Below are 19,820 nucleotides of genomic sequence, written 5' to 3' on the forward strand. Positions count from 1 at the left end.
TACATGCTGTATAAGGAACACAGAAAAAAACACCACCAAGGAAGTTAACCCTTTAACACCTATGATCTGTTCCACAGCCGGTGAATCACCCCACAGATCCACCTTAAAACATAATTAATCACTTATCCCTCCTTTAGTACTCAGGACCAAGTGATCTGCAGGCTCCCCACTTTTTTTTTTTTTTTTTTTTAGGGAAGGGATAATAACTAAACATTATAAATGCCCATAGAGTAAAAGACAGAGACCAGTATCCCTGCTTACCTGAGCCTGGCTGATTGTTGTGGCTCCTGCTCCTGCCACCGCCGTCTGATCGTCCTCCATTATTGACAGGACACACAGCGGCGTTTGTGCTCTTTTATTTGATTTTCCCGGGCCGCTCACCGCTGTGAGGGCCGGAAATGAAATCAGCCATGGAGACCGCCCCCCCCTCCTGCGTTCCAGCGGCCGGAACCGGAAGCCGCGTCGCGCCGCTCGAGGCCCCGCCCCCGGTCGGAAATGACACGCTTGCCATCCGAACCCGGAAGGCGTGCGGCCCGTGGAATAGACGCCGCTCTACTCCACAGCCCTGCCACCGGTCTGTAGGAGCGGGACCCTCGCAGCCTGGCTCTCGCCGAGCATGAAGAGGAGGAGGCACCGGAGAATCCCCCACACGTCAGGGAGGATGCTGGGCTGTCTTTGGAAAAGAAGAAAAACGATCCGGTATGCCCTAACCTTCACCACCTGGAGAAAGCGCAGCACACCCCTGGTTCCCTGCAGCGCTTCCACCATGGCGGAGGAAACACTACAACTGAGGCCATGGTGGAAGTGTCCGGTCTTTAAAGAAACTGACTGCAGTGTTTCCTGGGAAAGTGGGTGGAGCTGCGCTCTCTCCAGGTGCTGTCCTGAAAGACGAAGGGAGAAAATAGCGCTGTTTTACCGCCGACGCCCCCTACCGCCCCAGTGTGAAAGGGGCCTAAGTGGGCATCCACTCACCCGCTGCATCACCAGTCGCCCCATTAAAGTGAATGGGACCGTCGATGAGTCAACAGCGAGTCAAAGGAGGAGCTGCTGCGGGACAGATTAGTTGCTCTTTAAAAATTTAGATTTAACCACTTGACTAGCCATCGCAGTTATACTGCAGCAGGTTGGCTCCCCTGGACAAATCAGCGTAGGTGTACGTCGGCCGCTTTAAGACCACTAGGAGGCGCGCGCGCACATGGCGATTTGTAGCAGAATGGAAAATACAAGTAAGGGAAACTTTAATTAACCACTTGCCGACCGCCTCACGACGATATACGTCGGCAGAATGGCACGGGCAGGCAGAATCACATACCTGTACGTGATCTGCCTCCCACAGGCGGGGTTCCGATCGGACACCCCCCCCCCCCCGGTGCCCAAGGCGGTCGGCATTTCTCCCCTGGCGATCAGAGATGAGGGGAAGGCCATCCATTCGTGGCCCCCCCCCTTGCGATCGCTCACGGCCAATGGGATCATTCCTCTGCTGCTGTATAGTAAACAGCAGCAGAGGAAATGATGTCATCTCTCCTCGGCTCGGTATTTTCCATTGGTGTCAGTTTGTGACAGTTAGTGTGGTAGGGCAGTTAGTATTAGCCTCCTTTAGGGCTAGGATACCCCCCTAACCCCCCCCCCTAAAAAAGTTTTAACCCCTTGATCACCCCCCGTCGCCAGTGTCACTAAGCGATCATTTTTCTGATCGCTGTATTAATGTCATTGGTGACGCTAGTTAGGGAGGTAAATATATAGGTTCGCCGTCAGCGTTTTATAGCGTCAGGGACCCCCATATACTACCTAATAAAGGTTTTAACCCCTTGATTGCCCCCTAGTTAACGCTTCCACCAGTGATCACCGTATAACTGTTACGGGTGACGTTGGTTAGTTCGTTTATTTTTTTATAGTGTCAGGGCACCCGCCTATTATTACCGAATAAAGGTTTAGCCCCCTGATCGCCCGGCGGTGATATGCGTCGCCCCAGGCAGCGTAAGGTTAGCGCCAGTGCCGCTAACACCCACGCACGCAGCATACGCCTCCCTTAGTGGTATAGTATTTGAACGGATGATCATATCTATACTAGTGTCCCCAGCAGTTTAGGGTTCCCAAAAACGCAGTGTTAGCGGGATCAGCCCAGATACCTGCTAGCACCGCGTTTTGCCCCTCGGCCCAGCCCAGCCCAGCCAAGTGCAGTATCAATCGATCACTGTCACTTACAAAACACTAAACGCATAACTGCGGCGTTCGCAGAGTCAGGCCTGATCCCTGCGATCGCTAACAGTTTTTTTGGTAGAGTTTTGGTGAACTGGCAAGCACCAGCGGCCTAGTACACCCAGGTCTTAGTCAAACCAGCACTGCAGTAACACTTGGTGACGTGGCGAGTCCCATAAGTGCAGTTCAAGCTGGTGAGGTGGTAAGCACAAGTAGTGTCCCGCTGCCACCAAGAAGAAGACAAACACAGGCCCGTCGTGCCCTTCCTGCTGCATTTGCCAATTCGCCAAACCCACCGCTTCTGCAGCACCCGTACTTCCCCCATTCACATCCCCAACCAAATGCAGTCAGCTGCATGAGAGGCATTTTTATGTCCTCCCGAGTACCCCTATCCAACGAACCCCCCCAAAAAAGATGTCGTGTCTGCAGCAAGTGCAGATATAGGCGTGATGCCCTCTATTATTGTCCCTCCTGTCCTGACAATCCTGGTCTTTGCAATGATGAATGTTTTGAACGCTACCATTCACTAGTTGAGTATTAGCGTAGGGTACAGCATTGCACAGACTAGGCACACTTTCACAGGGTCTCCCAAGATGCCATCGCATTTTGAGAGACCCGAACCTGGAACCGGTTACAGTTAGTTACAAAAAAAAGAAAAAAAGAAAAAAAAAGAAAAAAATTGTTGTTTCATTGTTCTCTCTCTCTCTCTCTATTGTTCTGCTCTTTTTTACTGTATTCTATTCTGCAATGTTTTATTGTTATTATGTTTTATCATGTTTGCTTTTCAGGTATGCAATTTTTTATACTTTACCGTTTACTGTGTTTTATTGTTAACCTTTTTTTGTCTTCAGGTACGCCATTCACGACTTTGAGTGGTTATACCAGAATGATGCCTGCAGGTTTAGGTATCACCTTGGTATCATTCTTTTCAGCCAGCGGTCGGCTTTCATGTAAAAGCAATCCTAGCAGCTAATTAGCCTCTAGACTGCTTTTACAAGCAGTGGGAGGGAATGCCCCCCCCCCCACCGTCTTCCGTGTTTTTCTCTGGCTCTCCTGTCTCAACGGGGAACCTGAGAATGCAGCCGGTGATTCAGCCAGCTGACCATAGAGCTGATCAGAGACCAGAGTGGCTCCAAACATCTCTATGGCCTAAGAAACTGGAAGCTACGAGCATTACATGACTTAGATTTCGCCGGATGTAAACAGCGCCATTGGGAAATTGGGAAAGCATTTTATCACACCAAACTTGGTGCGGTCAGATGCTTTGAGGGCAGAGGAACGATCTAGGGTCTAATAGACCCCAATTTAAAAAAAAAAAAAAAAAAACCTATCACTAGGGCTGGGAAAAAAAAAATCGATTTAAATCTTGAATCGAGTTGAGAGGTCAAATCGATTCAAAAGTTTTTTTTTCACCGCGCCAGTGCCGAGGCGCTGCAGGCATGAGTTTTTAGGCGAGGCCGTGGCTTCAGCCTAGTCCGTGGCGTCCGGCCTTGCAGACCGGCCTCGCCTAAAAACTTATGCCCGCAGCACCTCTGGACCGGCGCTAACACCGCGCCAGGCCTGAAGAGCTGCGGGCAAGGAGTTTTTAGGTAAGGCCGCAGCTTCGGCCTAGTCCGCGAGGCCGGACGCCACGGACTAGGCCGAAGCCGCGGCCTCGCCTAAAAGCTCATGCCCGCAGCGCCTCAGGACCAGCGCGGTTTCCAAAGGAAAAAAAAAAAACTCAATTCGAATTGTGAATCGAGTGTTTTTTTAAGAGAATCGAAGATTTTTTTTTTTTTAAGAAAATCTCCCAGCCCCACCTGTCACTACCTATTGCTATCATAGGGGATATTTACATTCCCTGAGATAAAAATGATAAAAAAAAAAAAAAAAAAAAGCACCGCTGTCCCCCCCTGCTCTCGCGCTAAGGCGAACGCAAGCGTCGGTCTGGCGTCAAATGTAAACAGCAATTGCACCATGCATGTGAGGTATCACCGCGAAGGTCAGATCGAGGACCGTCATTTTAGCAGTAGACCTCCTCTGTAAATCTAAAGTGGTAACCTGTAAAGGCTTTTAAAAATGTATTTATATTGTTGCCACTGCACGTTTGTGTGCAATTTTAAAGCATGTCATGTTTGGTTTGGTCATCATTTCTCTGTTGGACACCACAGAGTAAGGAGGGAAGGATCTCTCCTCCTTGCTCCATTGAACTTCTGAAATATTTCTGCAAGACCGTCCCTACATTTCCTCCACGTTGAAGATTTTTTCTATTACATCCTATGGCTGGTGCTCCTGTCCCACTGAACACACAGGATGTCGTATGTTATCAAAATTTGATTCTATCATCTAAAGTATACCCAGTTAGGACACTATATAAAACTTGGACTATACCAGTATTACCTCTGCAAGTCAACCGGTGATCCAGGAATCTTAATGAGTGGGGGCTACCCTAGGGGTTAACCTTGTCACTACCTGGCAAATCCTCAGCCTTATTTTATAAATATTGTTTCTAGTCTTATAAATGATACCACATGATCTCCTGAAGAAGCTCCACAGAGCAAAACATGTTGAGAAAACAAGTGGTATCTGCATCATAAATTGTTGTTGCACTTTATGAATCAATCTTTTGGAAATTATTGTACTATGTATGGCCCGCAAATAGGCTTTTTTAAAATCAATTTTAATAAAAAATTTTTTATCCTAATATGGTTTGAACTAGTGTTAATAATTCTTGGATATTGACACCTCTAAAGTCCCAAGGCTTTATGCCTACAGCCCCTTCTTCTTATATCTATTTGTATACGGGATGTGGTGTCTTAAATGTTGGTCTTTCGTGTTTCTATCTTTCATCATTTAAATCACATCATGTTTGGTATCCATGTACTCGGCCTAAGATCATCTTTTTTATTTCATCAAACATTTGGGCAATATAGTGTGTTTTAGTGCATTCAAATTTAAAAAAAAGTGTGTTTTTTCCCCAAAAAATGCGTTTCAAAAATTGCTGCACAAATACTGTGTGGAAAAAAAAAATAAAATGAAACACCCACCATTTTAATCTGTAGGGCATTTGCTTTAAAAAAATATATATAATGTTTGGGGGTTCAAAGTAATTTTCTTGCAAAAAAAAATATTTTTTTCATGTAAACAAAAAGTGTCAGAAAGGGCTTTGTCTTCAAGTGGTTAGAAGAGTGGGTAATGTGTGACATAAGCTTCTAAATGTTGTGCATAAAATGCCAGGACAGTTCAAAACCCCCCCAAATAACCCCATTTTGGAAAGTAGACACCCCAAGCTATTTGCTGAGAGGCATGTCGAGTCTATGGAATATTGTATATTGTGACACAAGTTGCGGGAAAAAGACAATTTTTTTTTTTTTTTTTTGCACAAAGTTGTCACTAAATGATATATTGCTCAAACATGCTATGGGAATATGTGAAATTACACCCCAAAATACATTCTGTTGCTTCTCCTGAGTATGGGCCATACCACATGTGTGAAACTTTTTGGGAGCCTAGCCGCGTACGGGACCCCGAAAACCAAGCACCGCCTTCAGGCTTTCTAAGGGCGTAAATTTTTTATTTCACTCTTCACTGCCTATCACAGTTTCGGAGGCCATGGAATGCCCAGGTGGCAGAAACCCCCCCAAATAACCCTATTTTGGAAAGTAGACATCCCAAGCTATTTGCTGAGAGGTATAGTGAGTATTTTGAAGACCTCACTTTTTGTCACAAAGTTTTAAAAATTGAAAGAAAAAAAAAAAAAAGAAAAAATTTCTCTTGTCTTTCTTCATTTTCAAAAACAAAATGAGAGCTGCAAAATACTCCCCATGCCTCTCAGCAAATAGCTTGGGGTGTCTACTTTCCAAAATGGGGTCATTTGGGGGGGGGGGGGGCGGTTGTGCCACCTGGATAGGCAGTGAAGAGTGAAATCAAAAATTTACACCCTTATAAATTCTGAAGGCGGTGATTGGTTTTCGGGGCCCCGTACGCGGCTAGGCTCCCAAAAAGTCCCACACATGTGGTATCCCCGTACTCAGGGGAAGCAGCTGAATGTATTTTGGGGTGCAATTCCACATATGCCCATGGCCTGTGTGAGCAATATATCATTTAGTGACAACTTTTTGTAATTTTTTTTTTTGTCATTATTCAATCACTTGGGACAAAAAAAAAAAAAAAATAATATTCAATGGGCTCAACATGCCTCTCCGCAATTTCCTTGGGGTGTCTACTTTCCAAAATGGGGTCATACTGCCCTGCCATTTTAGCACCTCAAGAAATGACATAGGCAGTCAAACTAAAAGCTGTGTAAATTCCAGAAAATGTACCCTAGTTTGTAGACGCTATAACTTTTGCGCAAACCAATAAATATACGCTAATTGACATTTTTTTTTTACCAAAGACATGTGGCCGAATACGTTTTGGCCTAAATTTATGACTAAAATTGAGTTTATTGAATTTTTATTATAACAAAAAGTAAAAAATATCAGTGGGAGCTTTTTTTTTTTTTTTTTTATTATTTTTTTTTTTTTCTTCCCCTTTTCCCTCTTAATACGGGCTGGGGTTGTAGGTTTTTTTTTTTTTTTTTCTTCCTGGGGTGTGGGTGTGTGTGTGTATGTATGTGTGTGTGTGTGTGTGTGTGTGTGTGTGTGTGTGTGTGTGTGTGTGTGTGTGTGTATGTAATGAATAAAAAGATGATGCGATTAAAAAAAAAAAAAAAAAAACAAGTGTGCGATCTGTCCGCCACAATGTCCCAGGCCCGCAGATCACCGTCATTACTAGTAAAAAAAAAAATGAAATGCCATAAATATATTCCCTATTTTGTAGACGCTATAACTTTTGCACAAACCAATCAATATACACTTATTGCGATAATTTTTTTACCAAACATATGTAGAAGAATACATATCAGCCTAAACTGAGGAAGATTTTTTTTTTTTTTTTTTTATATGTTTTGGGGGGAGATTTATTATAGCAAAAAGTAAAAAATATTGCTTTTCCAAAATTGATGCTTTTTTGTTTATAGCGCAAAAAGTAAAAACCGCAGAGGTGGTCAAAAACCACCAAAAGAAAGCTCTATCTGTGGGGAAAAAAGGACGTCAATTTTGTTAGAGTACAGCGTCTCACAACCACGCAATTGTCAGTTAAAGCGACGCAGTGCCATATGGCAAAAAATGGCCTGGTCATTAAGGGGGCAAATCCTTCAGGGGCTTAAAGCGGAGTTCCACCCATTTTTGTCCCCCCCCCCCTCCGGTGCCACAATTGGCACCTTTACAAGTATCCTGTTCCCACTTCCAGGAGCGACAGCCGCGAATATTGACGTCACCGCTCGGCTGACTGATCGGCTGCCGCCTCCTCCCCTGTTGGCGGGCCAGTAGGAGAGAGGAACGGATCTTTGCGCATGTGCAGTAGGGCTCCCGGCGTGAAGCCGTAAGACTACACTGCCAGGTTCCCTTACCTGCAACGGCGGCGGCATGCACCTGGCAGCTGATGGAAACATCAGCTGCGGTGCCGACATCGCTGGACTCCAGGACAGGCAAGTGTCCTATTATTAAAAGCCAGCAACTTTGTGTAGCTGCTGGCTTTTAACTTTTGGAGTGGCGGGCGGACCTCCACTTTAAGTGGTTAAATCAAGTTGATTTGAATCAAGCCTTTTAACTAGTAATTTAAATTGTGATTTGAATAAACTTGATTTAAATCAAATCCACCCTGAGAATTAGCCTGGGTGGGAAATTGTTAAACATGATCTCACAGGAGAACCTTGTAATCACTATATGCAGCTTCATGATTGTTTTAGTTATACTTTAAAACATAAAGCTCAAAGAAAAATACACAAATCATACCATTAGAATTTGCCAATGCCTCCATGACCTTGACAGGTAGAGATGATCCAAAAAGCTGAACATTGTAATTGTCAGTCTCAACAACAAATGAATGAGCTGTTCCTTTTGTTGGCATTACCCTACAGAAAAAAAAAAAAGGGGGGGTCTTTAAATTATGCTCATTTTTCTCAAAGGACAAAGGCATAGTTATGTACACATTAATGTTTAAAAGGAATTGTGACTTACCTGTAAATTCTCGTACAGTACAGGCCTGACATTAACATGGTACCTTCAGGTGCCTGACATAGCTTTGCTGGACAACCCCCCCCCCCCCCGCAGGAGTCCCCCTATAACCCTACCCAAGTGCTCAATTTTTTTTAGCAAGCGTTGCAGAATAATTCAGGAACAGACAGGAAGGTAGCCCGTGTCCTGTAGGTCAAGATATGTAATTTCATGCATGTCAAAATTCCTGTCATCTTAATTATACAGGAAACACAATCAACAAGGTTTAAAAGGCCCCTCCCTTCTCTGTCCCTCAGTTATGACAAAATATAAGCCCATACCCGTGCCAAACGGTACATTCTGTGATAAAAAAAAAAAAAAAACACCACCAACAATTAGAGGAAGGGAAGTAGGCCTGCCGTCCTGGAAGATTTCCTAGAAAACCCATTACCGGTAAGTAACTGGTAATTTTCTCCAGTCATCTTCCAGGATGGCACACCTGAGATGATGAACAAGAAGTTCAGGCCTACCTTAGGGCGGGACCACCGCCTGTAGGACCTTCCTGCCAAACGCCAAGTCATGAGAGGACAACAGCAGACCTCAGTGCCTCAGGAAGGTATTTTAGTTCGTCCAAGTTGCTGCTCTGCAGATTTGATCAATCGAAGCGCCTGCCCTCTCTGCCCAGGAGGTCACCAGAGATCTAGTTGAGTGAGCTTTTAAATGAGTTGGGACAGGTTTTCCCAAATGCTCATAGGCTACAGTGATGGTCTGCTTAATCCACCTGGCTATCATTGGCTTGAAGGCCTGAAGACCCTTCTTTTGGCCCGAAAAACTAATTAGCAAATAGTTTGATCTCCTGAACTCACTCACTCTTTCTAAATAGACTAGTAGACATCTTCTAACGTCTAGTAAATGAAACCTTTCCTCTTTATCATTTTTGTGGTTCTGACAAAAAGGAGGGAAGTATAATCTCCTGTGACCTGTGGAAATCTGAGGTCACTTTTGGCAAATATAAAGGATCCTGTCTGAGGATTACCCTATCCTCCAGGAGCAACAAAAAGGGCTCTTTAATTGTCAGAGCCTGTAGGTCGCTAACTCTTCTGGCTGTCGTGATTGCCAGAAGGAAAGCCATTTTAAAAGAGAGAATGAACTGATATTTGAGCCACCGGCTCAAAAGGCCCCTTGGTTAAGGCATCTAATACTAGCGATAAGTCCCTGTTGGTTTTCACCGGGGTAACTTCTTCCCTAGCTGTCAAAAATCTTTTTATGAGGGGGTTAAGGGCCAGCTTGCTATCCAGAATACTGACAAGGCTGCAACCTGGACTCTGAGGGTATTGACTGCTAAACCCTGGTCAGCCCCGTCCTGGAGAAAATCCAGGACCGCTGGGATTGTTTGAAGAGAGCCTTCTCTAGACTGGGCCCAGTGAGAGAAGACCCTCCAGACCTTTGCGTAAATCTGTCTAGTGACTGGTTTTCTACTTGACAAAAGCGTAACAATCACTTTTTCAGAACAGCCCTTACATCGGAGGATCTCCCTTTCAAAACACCAGGCCGTCAGGGAAAGAAACCCGGGATCGGGGTGTAAAACTGGACCCTGGTGGAGGAGATCGCGACTGGAGGGGAGATGGAATGGAGGAGCCACTGACCATCACTTCAGGGTGGGGAACCATGCCCGTCTCAGCCACCAGGGCGCAATTAGAATAAGGCACCCGTCTGATCAGATAGTTTCTGCAAAACCCAGGGGATGAGCACCAGGGGAGGAAACGTGTACGCCAGAGCAAAATCCCAGCTCTGGGCTAGTGCATCCACTCCCCGGGAACCCTGCCCTCTGGCAAAAGAAAACTTGTGAACCTTCCTGTTCTTCTTGCAAGCAAACAAGTCTCCAGTTTGCCAAAGCGTTGGCACACCAGAGAAAACCAATAATCGTGCATCCAGTGTCCACAGTGCTAAACATATATATAATTGTTCAGAGAATAATGTGAGTCCATGAATACTGTGTTTCTTATATGACCACAACAAGTATTGCATACGAAGGTGATTATAAACAAAACGTGATAAAAGTTCCAAGTGTGACTTCCAGTGACTTCTGTGTATGGCAAATATCGTGACTGGGTGCTCCCCCAATGTGTCCCCACTCACCAGAGATGATAACCCCAGCAGGGGTAGTAGGCATAGGGTGGGTAGCTTTAATAAGGATCTTCCTTTTAAATAGCCATGGTGGTTATCTGCAACACCGTCACTGTAATATTAGATCGTGGATTTCCAACCAGTGTTTTGAACCAGGGTACCTCAAGATTCTTCACCGCAACCGGCCCGTTCCTCAACGAAAAACACAAAGGGCTCCCATAGTGTAGTAAAGGGTTTATTAGATAAAAAGCATACATAAAAGACCCGTCCGGCAGAAAATACACAAGTGTGCAGGGGCGCCTTGATGCTAAGAGTGGAGAGCTGTCCGTAGCGTGCGCTCCACCTGCGTACCAAGCCAGGACTTCCGGGTGTGACGTGAGAGCGTGGCTCCGCCTTACGCGTTTCGGCATAGGACGTTATCAAAGGAGCCTTTGATAATCAATTTATTAATAATGTGGACATGAATTTAGCAGTTATTTTCACTTAAGAATATGCCACTGTATTATGTCACTATAGAATATGTCACTGTATTATGTCAGCTTTTTAGCTTGGCTTTTGAGTTAGATTTTTGATTTGTATAAGGAGGGGGTGTGGACATGTGGGGTCCAGGGGCTGGATTATTGATTTTGGATGCAGTGGGGGTCAGCCCAATATACACCCAAACACCTGCATACCCATTACACAGTAATTCACATTCACTGGTGTAAAATTAACCTACCCTAGGTCATATGCTACTGGGGTTGGGTTTATGATATTTAAGTTTCACATATATACACACATTTATATGTTTTAGCATATAGGGTAGCGCAAATTCCCCATTTTCTCTTCTTTATATACTTTATTAGGTCCCTTAGGGAACGAATTAGGGGAGGCTGCAACCCTTGCTTTCTTAAGTGCGGATTTTTACCACATTACACCAGAGAAAACACCTTGTTGCTCAGCTCCCACTCTCCCTGATGAAGGGGTTGACTGCTGAGAAAGTCTGCCTGCACATTGAGGGACCCTCTTATGTGGACTGCAAAGAAAGATTGAGAGAACTGTCTTCTCCGCTTCTCCCAGGATTTCCTGGGTGAGCCTCATTAATTTGCTGGACCTTGTTCCTCCCTGGTGATTCAGATTAGACACAGCTACTACATTGTCTAAGACTTGTAATTCTTGCCCCTGGACTTGGTCTCTGAAAAAAGCTTAACGCTTTTCTGACCGCTAGCAGCTCTCTGAAATTGGAGGAAGCCGAGCTTTGCTCTCAGTCCCAAGGACCCTGGGCGAAGAGATCTCCTAGATGAGCCCCCCAGCTCCAAAGCACTTGCGTCCGTGGTTACATTCAGCGGGTCCTGCTGGCTCCAGGTCTGACCTCCCGACAGGTTGAATGAATTGAGCCACCAGCAGTCCAGGGAGTTTTTTTTACCTCCCCCGAGAGGGATACCCTTGCGTCCAGGGATTCCCTTCTCCCGTCCCAGGTGGAGAGAAGGAATCCCTGGAGCCCCCGAGAGTGGAACTGGGCCCAGTGGACCGCTGGGATGCAAGAAGACATCAGCCCCAGAATACTCATGATGGTCCTCAAAGAGGCCGCCCCTCTCTCCTGAAGAGTGGACACAGCCCTCTGCACTTTTGTATTCTTTTCTTGGGGGAAGAAAGATTCTCTGGGTCACCGAGTCTACCCGGTAACCCAAAAAGATCTTGGATTGTACAGGATCCAGGGAGGACTTCTCCTGGCTGACCATCCAACCCAGAGATTTTAGAGCGGACAGCACCCTGTCTGTCTAGCAGAAGCTGTTCTTGGGTTGGGCTGTAAATTAGCATGTCGTCCAAGTATGGGATCAAGGCTATCCCTTGGAGGTGTAGAAAAGACACCACTTCGGCGAGGATCTTCGTTAAGATCCTCGGACTGACTGCTAGGCCGAAGGGGAGTGCCCTGAACTGCCAGTATTGGACACCCTGATCTGTCTGAACTGCGAAACACAGGAATTTCTGGTGTTTCGGGCCACTGCTGGACCCATAGCTGGAGCGTTGGCATCCCAGGCCCTGTGTAATAGGGTTTCTGACCTCTTATCCATCTGATCACAGATATTTCCGGAACCTTCAAAAGGAGAAATCCGAACGTTTGAAAACTTGTGCTAATGAAGCATCCAAGCGTGGAATTCTAAAAAAAGGATGTTCTTCCTCCTCTGCCTTAAAAGGACATCTACGCTTCCAGGCCTTAAGTTTTAAACTTTTCCGCTCCGGTTCTTTCCATTCTCTTAGGATAATATCCTTAAGAGACTGGGGCACTGGAAAAGACTTGGCCTGAGGGTTGCCGAGTCCCCTGTATAGTTTATCCTGTGCTGAGACCTAAATAGCTGGCATCTGAATACCCTCAGAGGTATAGATTGCTTTGAGGAGACCCTCCATGTCTTTGGCTGCGAAGAGATGGCCTCTGGGTCTAGTCTCAGGCTGACTATCTAGGTCCGAATCCTCTCCTTCGCAAGAGTTCTGGTCCGAGGCCTCTGCCTCTTCCTCGTCAAAATAGGGGGTCAGTCCTTGGGACCTCCCAGTATAACTTGCTGAGGTCCCATCCTGAGAGGGGGAGCTCTCCCTAGTGGAAGGGGCTTCTTGCCACTTCTCAACAGTAGCCCTGAAGGACTGGAGGGTCGCCAGCATCTCAGCCTGTAGCACCCAGCATTCCTTCATAGCTTGCACAGACTTTTCTTGCCAACCTATAAATGCATCTAAAGCAAAAGATTTTAGCGTGGTCTGGCAGGAGTTTCTAATTACAATTACCACATCGCTTAGATTTAGCTGTGGCTTTCCTAGACCTACTGGCCATCCCCTGAGCAGGGCATTCAGTCTCTGAAAAGACAAAAATAAAAATACTGTGTCAGCTTTTACCCTCTTGGGGTATCCTGTGGGGGGGGGGGGGGGAGACACCCCAAATCCTCTCCCCCCACCAGCCGAGTCACTCACCCCCTGTGGTGATCTCTGATGCTGCCAAGTTTGGACCATTCTCCTTCTCAATCCCTCTAGCAGATTGACCAACCAGGCAGGATCGCTCTGGAAGGGTTGGGGGGGACACAGCACTGCGGACCCCCACTCCGTTACCACCTTTATGTGAGCCTGTCGCGCTGTTACCTGCCATTTTGTCTTAGCCCAGGACGGCGGAAATGACGTTCTACGAGCGCGCCGTCCACTTCCGGACATGCGCACTCTCAGCCCAGCGACGCCGACTCCACACAGAGGCAGGCCTGAGATACCTTGGTGCACTGCCATCCAGCCAGGACATCGTGCATGAGGGATTCCATCCCCCCCCAAAAAAAGGAGATAATCCAGCGACCCCTCCTAAGCCATCCGCCACTGTCAAGTAGGAGGAGAGGTAGGTAGGAGGAGAGAATGGGATGCAAGGTCCCTGGGGCTGTGGAGACCCTCACCGTATCCACAGCCACCAGTATCTCAGGGGGGGTGCATGAGGGATTCCATTCACTAAGCCCCCCCACTGTAAGATCCCCCTTGGAAATGAGCGAAGCTCTGCCAGACCCTGCAGCCACCACTGACTGCCTTAATCTGACTTCCCAGGGGGAGACCTTGGTCTTAAGGATAGAAAACAAACGGTTTTGCTGCCATCCTGTGGGAAACACAATCAATAACTGAGGGACAGAAGGAAGGGAGGGGCCTTTTAAACCTTGTTGTTGATTGTGTTTCCTGTCAGGTGGGACTCGTCATCTCAGGTGTGCAATCCTGGAAGCTGACTGGAGAAAAACAGGATTTTTTCCTACTCACCGTAAAATCCCTTTCTGAGTTCATTGACGGACACAGCACTTCCAATCTTGACCTTAGGGTTGTATCACCACCTTCAGGAGTAGGACTAGGCAGAAACAAAACAAACAAGCACAGCACCGCCTAGGGGGCGGTCCTTACTGGTAGTAACCCCACACTCTGCTACAGGCAGCTCAGTTTGTTACAAAGCAGTACAAAACACAAAAAGGAGGGGTAGGGGCTGTCTGTCAATGAACTCAGAGAGGAATTTACGGAGAGTAGAAAAAAAAAATCCCGTTTTCTCTTTCATTCATTGACGGACACAGCACTTCTAATCTTGACCGTAGGGATGTCCCAAAGCAGTGCCACAATGAGGGGTGGGAACACAGAAAAAAAAAATAAAAAAATCTCCACCCAAACAGAGCCCCCTCGTAAGGGGAGCCAAAACCTCAGACAGGCGCCTGAAAAACTTTGCAGCCGAAACACGCATCCAGCGATGCCCAAACATCCACCTTGTAAAACTTTGTGAAAGTGTGTACTGACGACCAGGTAGCCGCCTAACACACTTGAGAAATGGACGCTTGATGCCGGAAGACCCAGGAAGCACTAACCGCCCTGGTAGAATGTGCATCGCTGCTGCTGAGCTCCTTGTCCCCCCTGGTGGTTGACGCAAGCTACTGCCATGGCATTGTCTGACTGGATCCTGACCGGACAACCGTGCAGCCGCTGCGTCCAAATGGAGAGGTATAACCTGATCGCACGCAACTCCAGCACGTTGATCGATAGGCGAGACTCCTCCAGCGTCCAGCGGCCCTGGGCCGGATGAAGGCCCAGAACCCCCCCCACCAGCTGGTCAGGCTGGCATCTATCATGATCACCGTCCAATGAAGAGGGAGAAACAACTTCCCGGACCGTAGAGCCTGGGACCGTAGCCACCAAAGAAGCGAGGCCCTGGTCAGACGGCCCACAGGGATCTGACAATCCAGAGATGCCAGGGATTTGTCCCATTTGGATAAGATCTCCCTCTGCAAGACCCAAGTGTGAAACTGCGCATACGGAACCGCCTCGAAGGTGGCTACCATGAGGCCCAGAGCCCGCATGCAAAAGTGCAGAAACGACCATTTGCGGGACAGCAGCAACCGCACCACGGAGCGAAGGGTCTGCAGTTTAATCGGTGGAAGAAAAACCTTCGCCCGTGCAGAGTCCAGAATCAACCCCAAGTACTCCAGGCGTTGGGTCGGGAGTAACACGGACTTCTGGAGATTCAACACCCAGCCAAACTCTTGTAAGGTCTGCATAGTGATCACCACATCGTCTCAATTAAGAGGCTTTGAAAATCCCAAGTGTTGGTTGACACCAGAACAGGGACAGAGGAAATCTTCTAAAAGGGAAATTAGGTTCCAGTGACCCAGGTGACAGCCCAGTGATTTTCTCTCTTTGAAGGAATTTCCTCTCAGATCCAGTTTTGGATATGGGACAGGAAGTGAAATCTTTCCAGTGGGACACAGATGAAAAAAATAGGGGTTATTTAACTCTGTCACTATCCAAAATGGAAAAAAGGGTTTTGCCTTTAGAGCCCTTTCACACTGGGGGCTTCGGAGATAAAGCGCCACTATTTTTAGCATCGCCTTACCATCGTTTTAGCTGCGTTTTCCGGCCGCTAGTGGGGAGCTTTTAACCCCTGCAAGCTGCCAAAAAACGGTTAAAAGCGCCTGCTAAGCAACACTGCAGTGGAGCTTTGCCGGTGCTGCCCATTGATTTCAATGGGCCCCTGCGCTTTAGGAGCGGTGTATACACCGCGCCTCAAAGATGCTGCTTTACAGGACTTTGAGCGTCCTGCCAGGGCATCACTCTAGTGTGAAAGCACTCAGGCTTTCACACTGGAGTGAGAAGATAGGCGCTTTACAGGCGCTATAGCGCCTGTAAAGCGCCTCAGTGTGAAAAGAATCAAAGTTCTACTTCAACAGGAAATACACTTTCAAATTATTATTTACACAAGCCAGGGAATGAAAGTGGAAGCCCAGTCAAATCCTAAGATAACCCACACATCATTTTCTGTCAGCCAGTGAGTTAAATAAAAAAAATAAATCCCACCATCCGCAACATTCAATGTGGATGGGAGAAAACTCCTGCTGTGCCATTGTGTTCTGGAGGAGGGGTGATCAGCAGTGACAGTGATCAGCACTGCTGGTGGCACTGATCGTTTAGGGCAGGGGTCCTCAAACTACGGCCCGCGGGCCACATGCGGCCCGCCGAGGACATTTATCCGGCCACCCCACCCAGGGCCGGATTCGACAGGCCAGGCTCGGGTCGGGGCCAGGTCGGCTCGGCTTCGGCGGGGAGCATATCCGCTCCGCTCAAGCCGCCTCCCCCACCCCAGTCATCTCGATGGAGGGCTCCGTGCTGCACGCTGGGAAGTGTAATTTCCAGCACAGTCCCGCGCGGATTCACTTCTTACTCACGTGGCAGACAGGAGGCGCGGAGGGGACGCTCGCCTTGTCCCAGGACAGTGATGAGGAAGAAGAGTGACAGCGAGAGTGCAGGCTTCAGGGAACAGCATACTGAGAACAAGTGAGGACCAAGAGGTCGTGGAGACAGTCAGAGGCAAGTCCATATATAAATATATATAATCTCGATAGAGAGATAGAGAGATCTCTCTATATATATGTATTTTACTAATAGCAATTTGGAATCCCTAGGAAAGAATGATGTCAAGAAAAAGAAAAATTGACTCGGAGTGTAGCATATTCAAAGAACAGTGATTACTTTTTTATGCAGTACAAGGAAAGAGCTGTGTGTCTCATATGCCAGAATATAGTGTCTGTGTTCAAAGAATACAATTTGCGTCGACACTATCAAACTCAACATAAAGATAAATATGATCGTTTGGACGGAGAAGTGAGAAAAGATAAAATATTAAAACTGAAAAATACATTGACAACTCAGCAAAATACTTTTGTGAAGCAGCTAAATATTTCATCACTGCGAGCAAGTTTTCAAGTTGCCAAGCTAATAGTGTGCACTGGCAGACCATTCGTGGAGGGAGAATTTGTTAAAGAATGTCTTCTTTCTGTTGCCAAAGAGATGTGTCCAGAGAAGACCGATTTATTTAGTACAGGGAGTCTTTCAGGACCTACAATTACACGAAGGATTGAAGAAATGGGAGACAATTTGCATCAGCATTTGAAAAACTCTGCAAAAAAAAAAAAACTTTCCTATTTTTCCTTGGCACTCGACGAAAGCAATGAGGTTTGTGATTCTGCACAACTTCTAATTTTTATTCTTGGGACAAATGACTATTTTGAAGTCACAGAAGAGCTTGCTGCACTGCAAACCATCAAAGGAACAACTACAGGAGAAGACATCTATGAAAAGGTTTGCCAAACTGTGAATGGTTTGGAGCTGGACTGGGCTAAACTAGCCAGTGTGAAAACTGATGGTGCTCTTAGCATTGTGGGGTCTAAGAAAGGAGTAATTGCTCGCATTAACCAAGAGATGGACAAACATAACCATTCTCATCCAATAGCCATACACTGCCTCATCCACCAACAAGCGCTGTGTAGTAAATCATTGAAGTGGGACTCTGTTATGAAAATTGTGGTATCTTGTGTTAACTTCATTAGAGCTCATGCACTAAACCACAATTTCAGGAATTTCTGACTGAGCTAAATGTTGCCTATGAAGATGTTCTGTCCCACACAGAAGTCCGTTGGCTGAGTCGAGGGAGAGTTTTGAAACGTTTCTATGACTTACTTCCACAGATTACAGCTTTTCTGCTTTCAAAAAACACAAAGAAGTACCAGAGCTCAATGATGCAGAATGGAAATGGCACCTTGCCTTTCTGACAGATGTAACAGAGCTACTCAATAGTTTCAATGTGCAACTTCAAGGAAAGGGGAAGCTCATCTGTGATATGCAATCACATGTGAAAGCATTTGAAGTAAAATTAGGCCTCCTCATCAAACAAGTGAAGGAGGAAAACTTCTGCCATCTCCCCACAACTCAAAACTTGTTAGCGGAAAAACCATTGGTTGCATTCCCAAACAAAACATGTGTGGATTCACTGGAAAAGTTGCAAAAGGAGTTCCAATGTAGATTTAAAGATCTTCATCTCCTTGAACAGGACATACAACTTTTCCGTAACCCATTTTCTATTGACATTGAAAATGTGGATAAAATTTACCAAATGGAACTGGCTGAACTGCAGACTTGTGACTCTCTGAAAGACGCATTCAAGACAAGCAGCCTTCCTAATTTTTATGCATCTCTCCCCTCTGAGACATATCCTATTCTCAGGAACCATACACTCAAAATGTCAACCATCTTTGGCAGCACTTATGTCTGTGAACAGACTTTTTCCAGAATGAAACATCTGAAATCTCCAACCAGATCTAGACTAACTGATGCACACTTGCATCACTTGTCACGACTAGCAGTGACGAATATGGAACCGGACATTGACCATCTCATTAGCCAAAAGCAGGCCCATAGTTCCCATTGAATCGAATACTGGTGAGTTTGTTGATTTAACTTTACTTTTTCTTCATTTTAAATATTGTATTTGTTCCCGTTTTGTTTTTTCACTTCAAAATAAGATATGTGCAGTGTGCATAGGAATTTGTTCATAGTTTTTTTTTTTTTTTTTTTAACCACTTCCCTACCCGCCCATAGTCATATGACGTCCACAGAAGGGATCTCCCATCCTGGGTGGACGTCATATGACGTCCTGGGATTCCCGGCCGTCTAGGGGGCGGGAGCGCGCGCCCACCGCGTTCCTCGGGACCCGGTGCGTGTGCCCGGCGGCCTCGATGGCCGCCGGGCACCCGCGATTGCCCGTTAACCGGGCCGGCATGTGGATCTGTGTGTGTAAACACACAGATCCACAGCCTGTCAGCTCTGAGGAGAGCGATCTGTGTTCCCAGAACGGAGGAACACTGATCGGTCTCCTCCCCTAGTGCGTCCCCTCCCCCTTCAGTTAGAATCATTCCCTAGGAAACATACTTAACCCCTCCCCGCCCCCTAGTGGTTAACCCCTTCACTGCCTGTCACATTTACACAGTAATCAATGCAATTTTATAGCATTGATCGCTGTATAAATGTGATTGGTCCCAAAAATGTGTCAAAAGTGTCCGATGTGTCCGCCATAATGTCGCAGTCACCAAAAAAAAAAAATCGCGATCACCGCTAAAAAAATATTTTTTTTTTAAAAATGCCATAAATCTATCCCATATTTTGTAGACGTTATAACTTTTGCGCAAACCAACCAATAAACGCTTATTGTGATTTTTTTACCAAAAATATGTAGAAGAATACATATCGGCCAAAACTGAGGAAAAAATGTGTTTTAAAAAAAAAAAATTGGGATATTTATTATAGCAAAAAGTAAAAAATATTGTGTTTTTTTCAAAATTGTCGCTCTTGTTTATAGCGCAAAAAATAAAAACCGCAGAGGCGATCAAATACCACCAAAAAAAAGCTCTATTTGTGGTGAAAAAAGGACGTCAATTTTTTTTGGGTACAACGTCGCACGACCGTGCAATTGACGTTCAAAGTGCAACAGCGCTGAAAACTAAAAATTGGCCTGGAAAGGAAGGGGGTGAAATTGCCCGGTATTGAACCGGTTAAACTATAGTCCAGCCCTCTAACGGTCTGAGGGATAGTGAACTGGCCCCCTGTTTAAAAAGTTTGAGGACCCCTGGTTTAGGGCAAAAACGTGACAGGTTGGTTTTAGAGAAAACAATTGTTAGACGG

General features: G+C 46.2%; 1 protein-coding gene across 1 annotated transcript in view; it reads right to left on the bottom strand.

Annotated features, from left to right (window-relative positions):
* NUP133 (nucleoporin 133) overlaps positions 1 to 19,820 on the bottom strand; it is a 1,112,480-nt gene that overhangs the window by 1,091,583 nt on the left and 1,077 nt on the right. The window contains 1 exon segment of the mRNA XM_073627602.1: positions 8,016 to 8,134. Within this exon segment, the coding sequence (XP_073483703.1) occupies positions 8,016 to 8,134 (119 nt within the window).

This window comes from Aquarana catesbeiana, linkage group LG04, assembly GCF_042186555.1.
Source record: "Aquarana catesbeiana isolate 2022-GZ linkage group LG04, ASM4218655v1, whole genome shotgun sequence".
In the NCBI taxonomy this organism is placed as follows: Eukaryota; Metazoa; Chordata; class Amphibia; order Anura; family Ranidae; genus Aquarana; species Aquarana catesbeiana.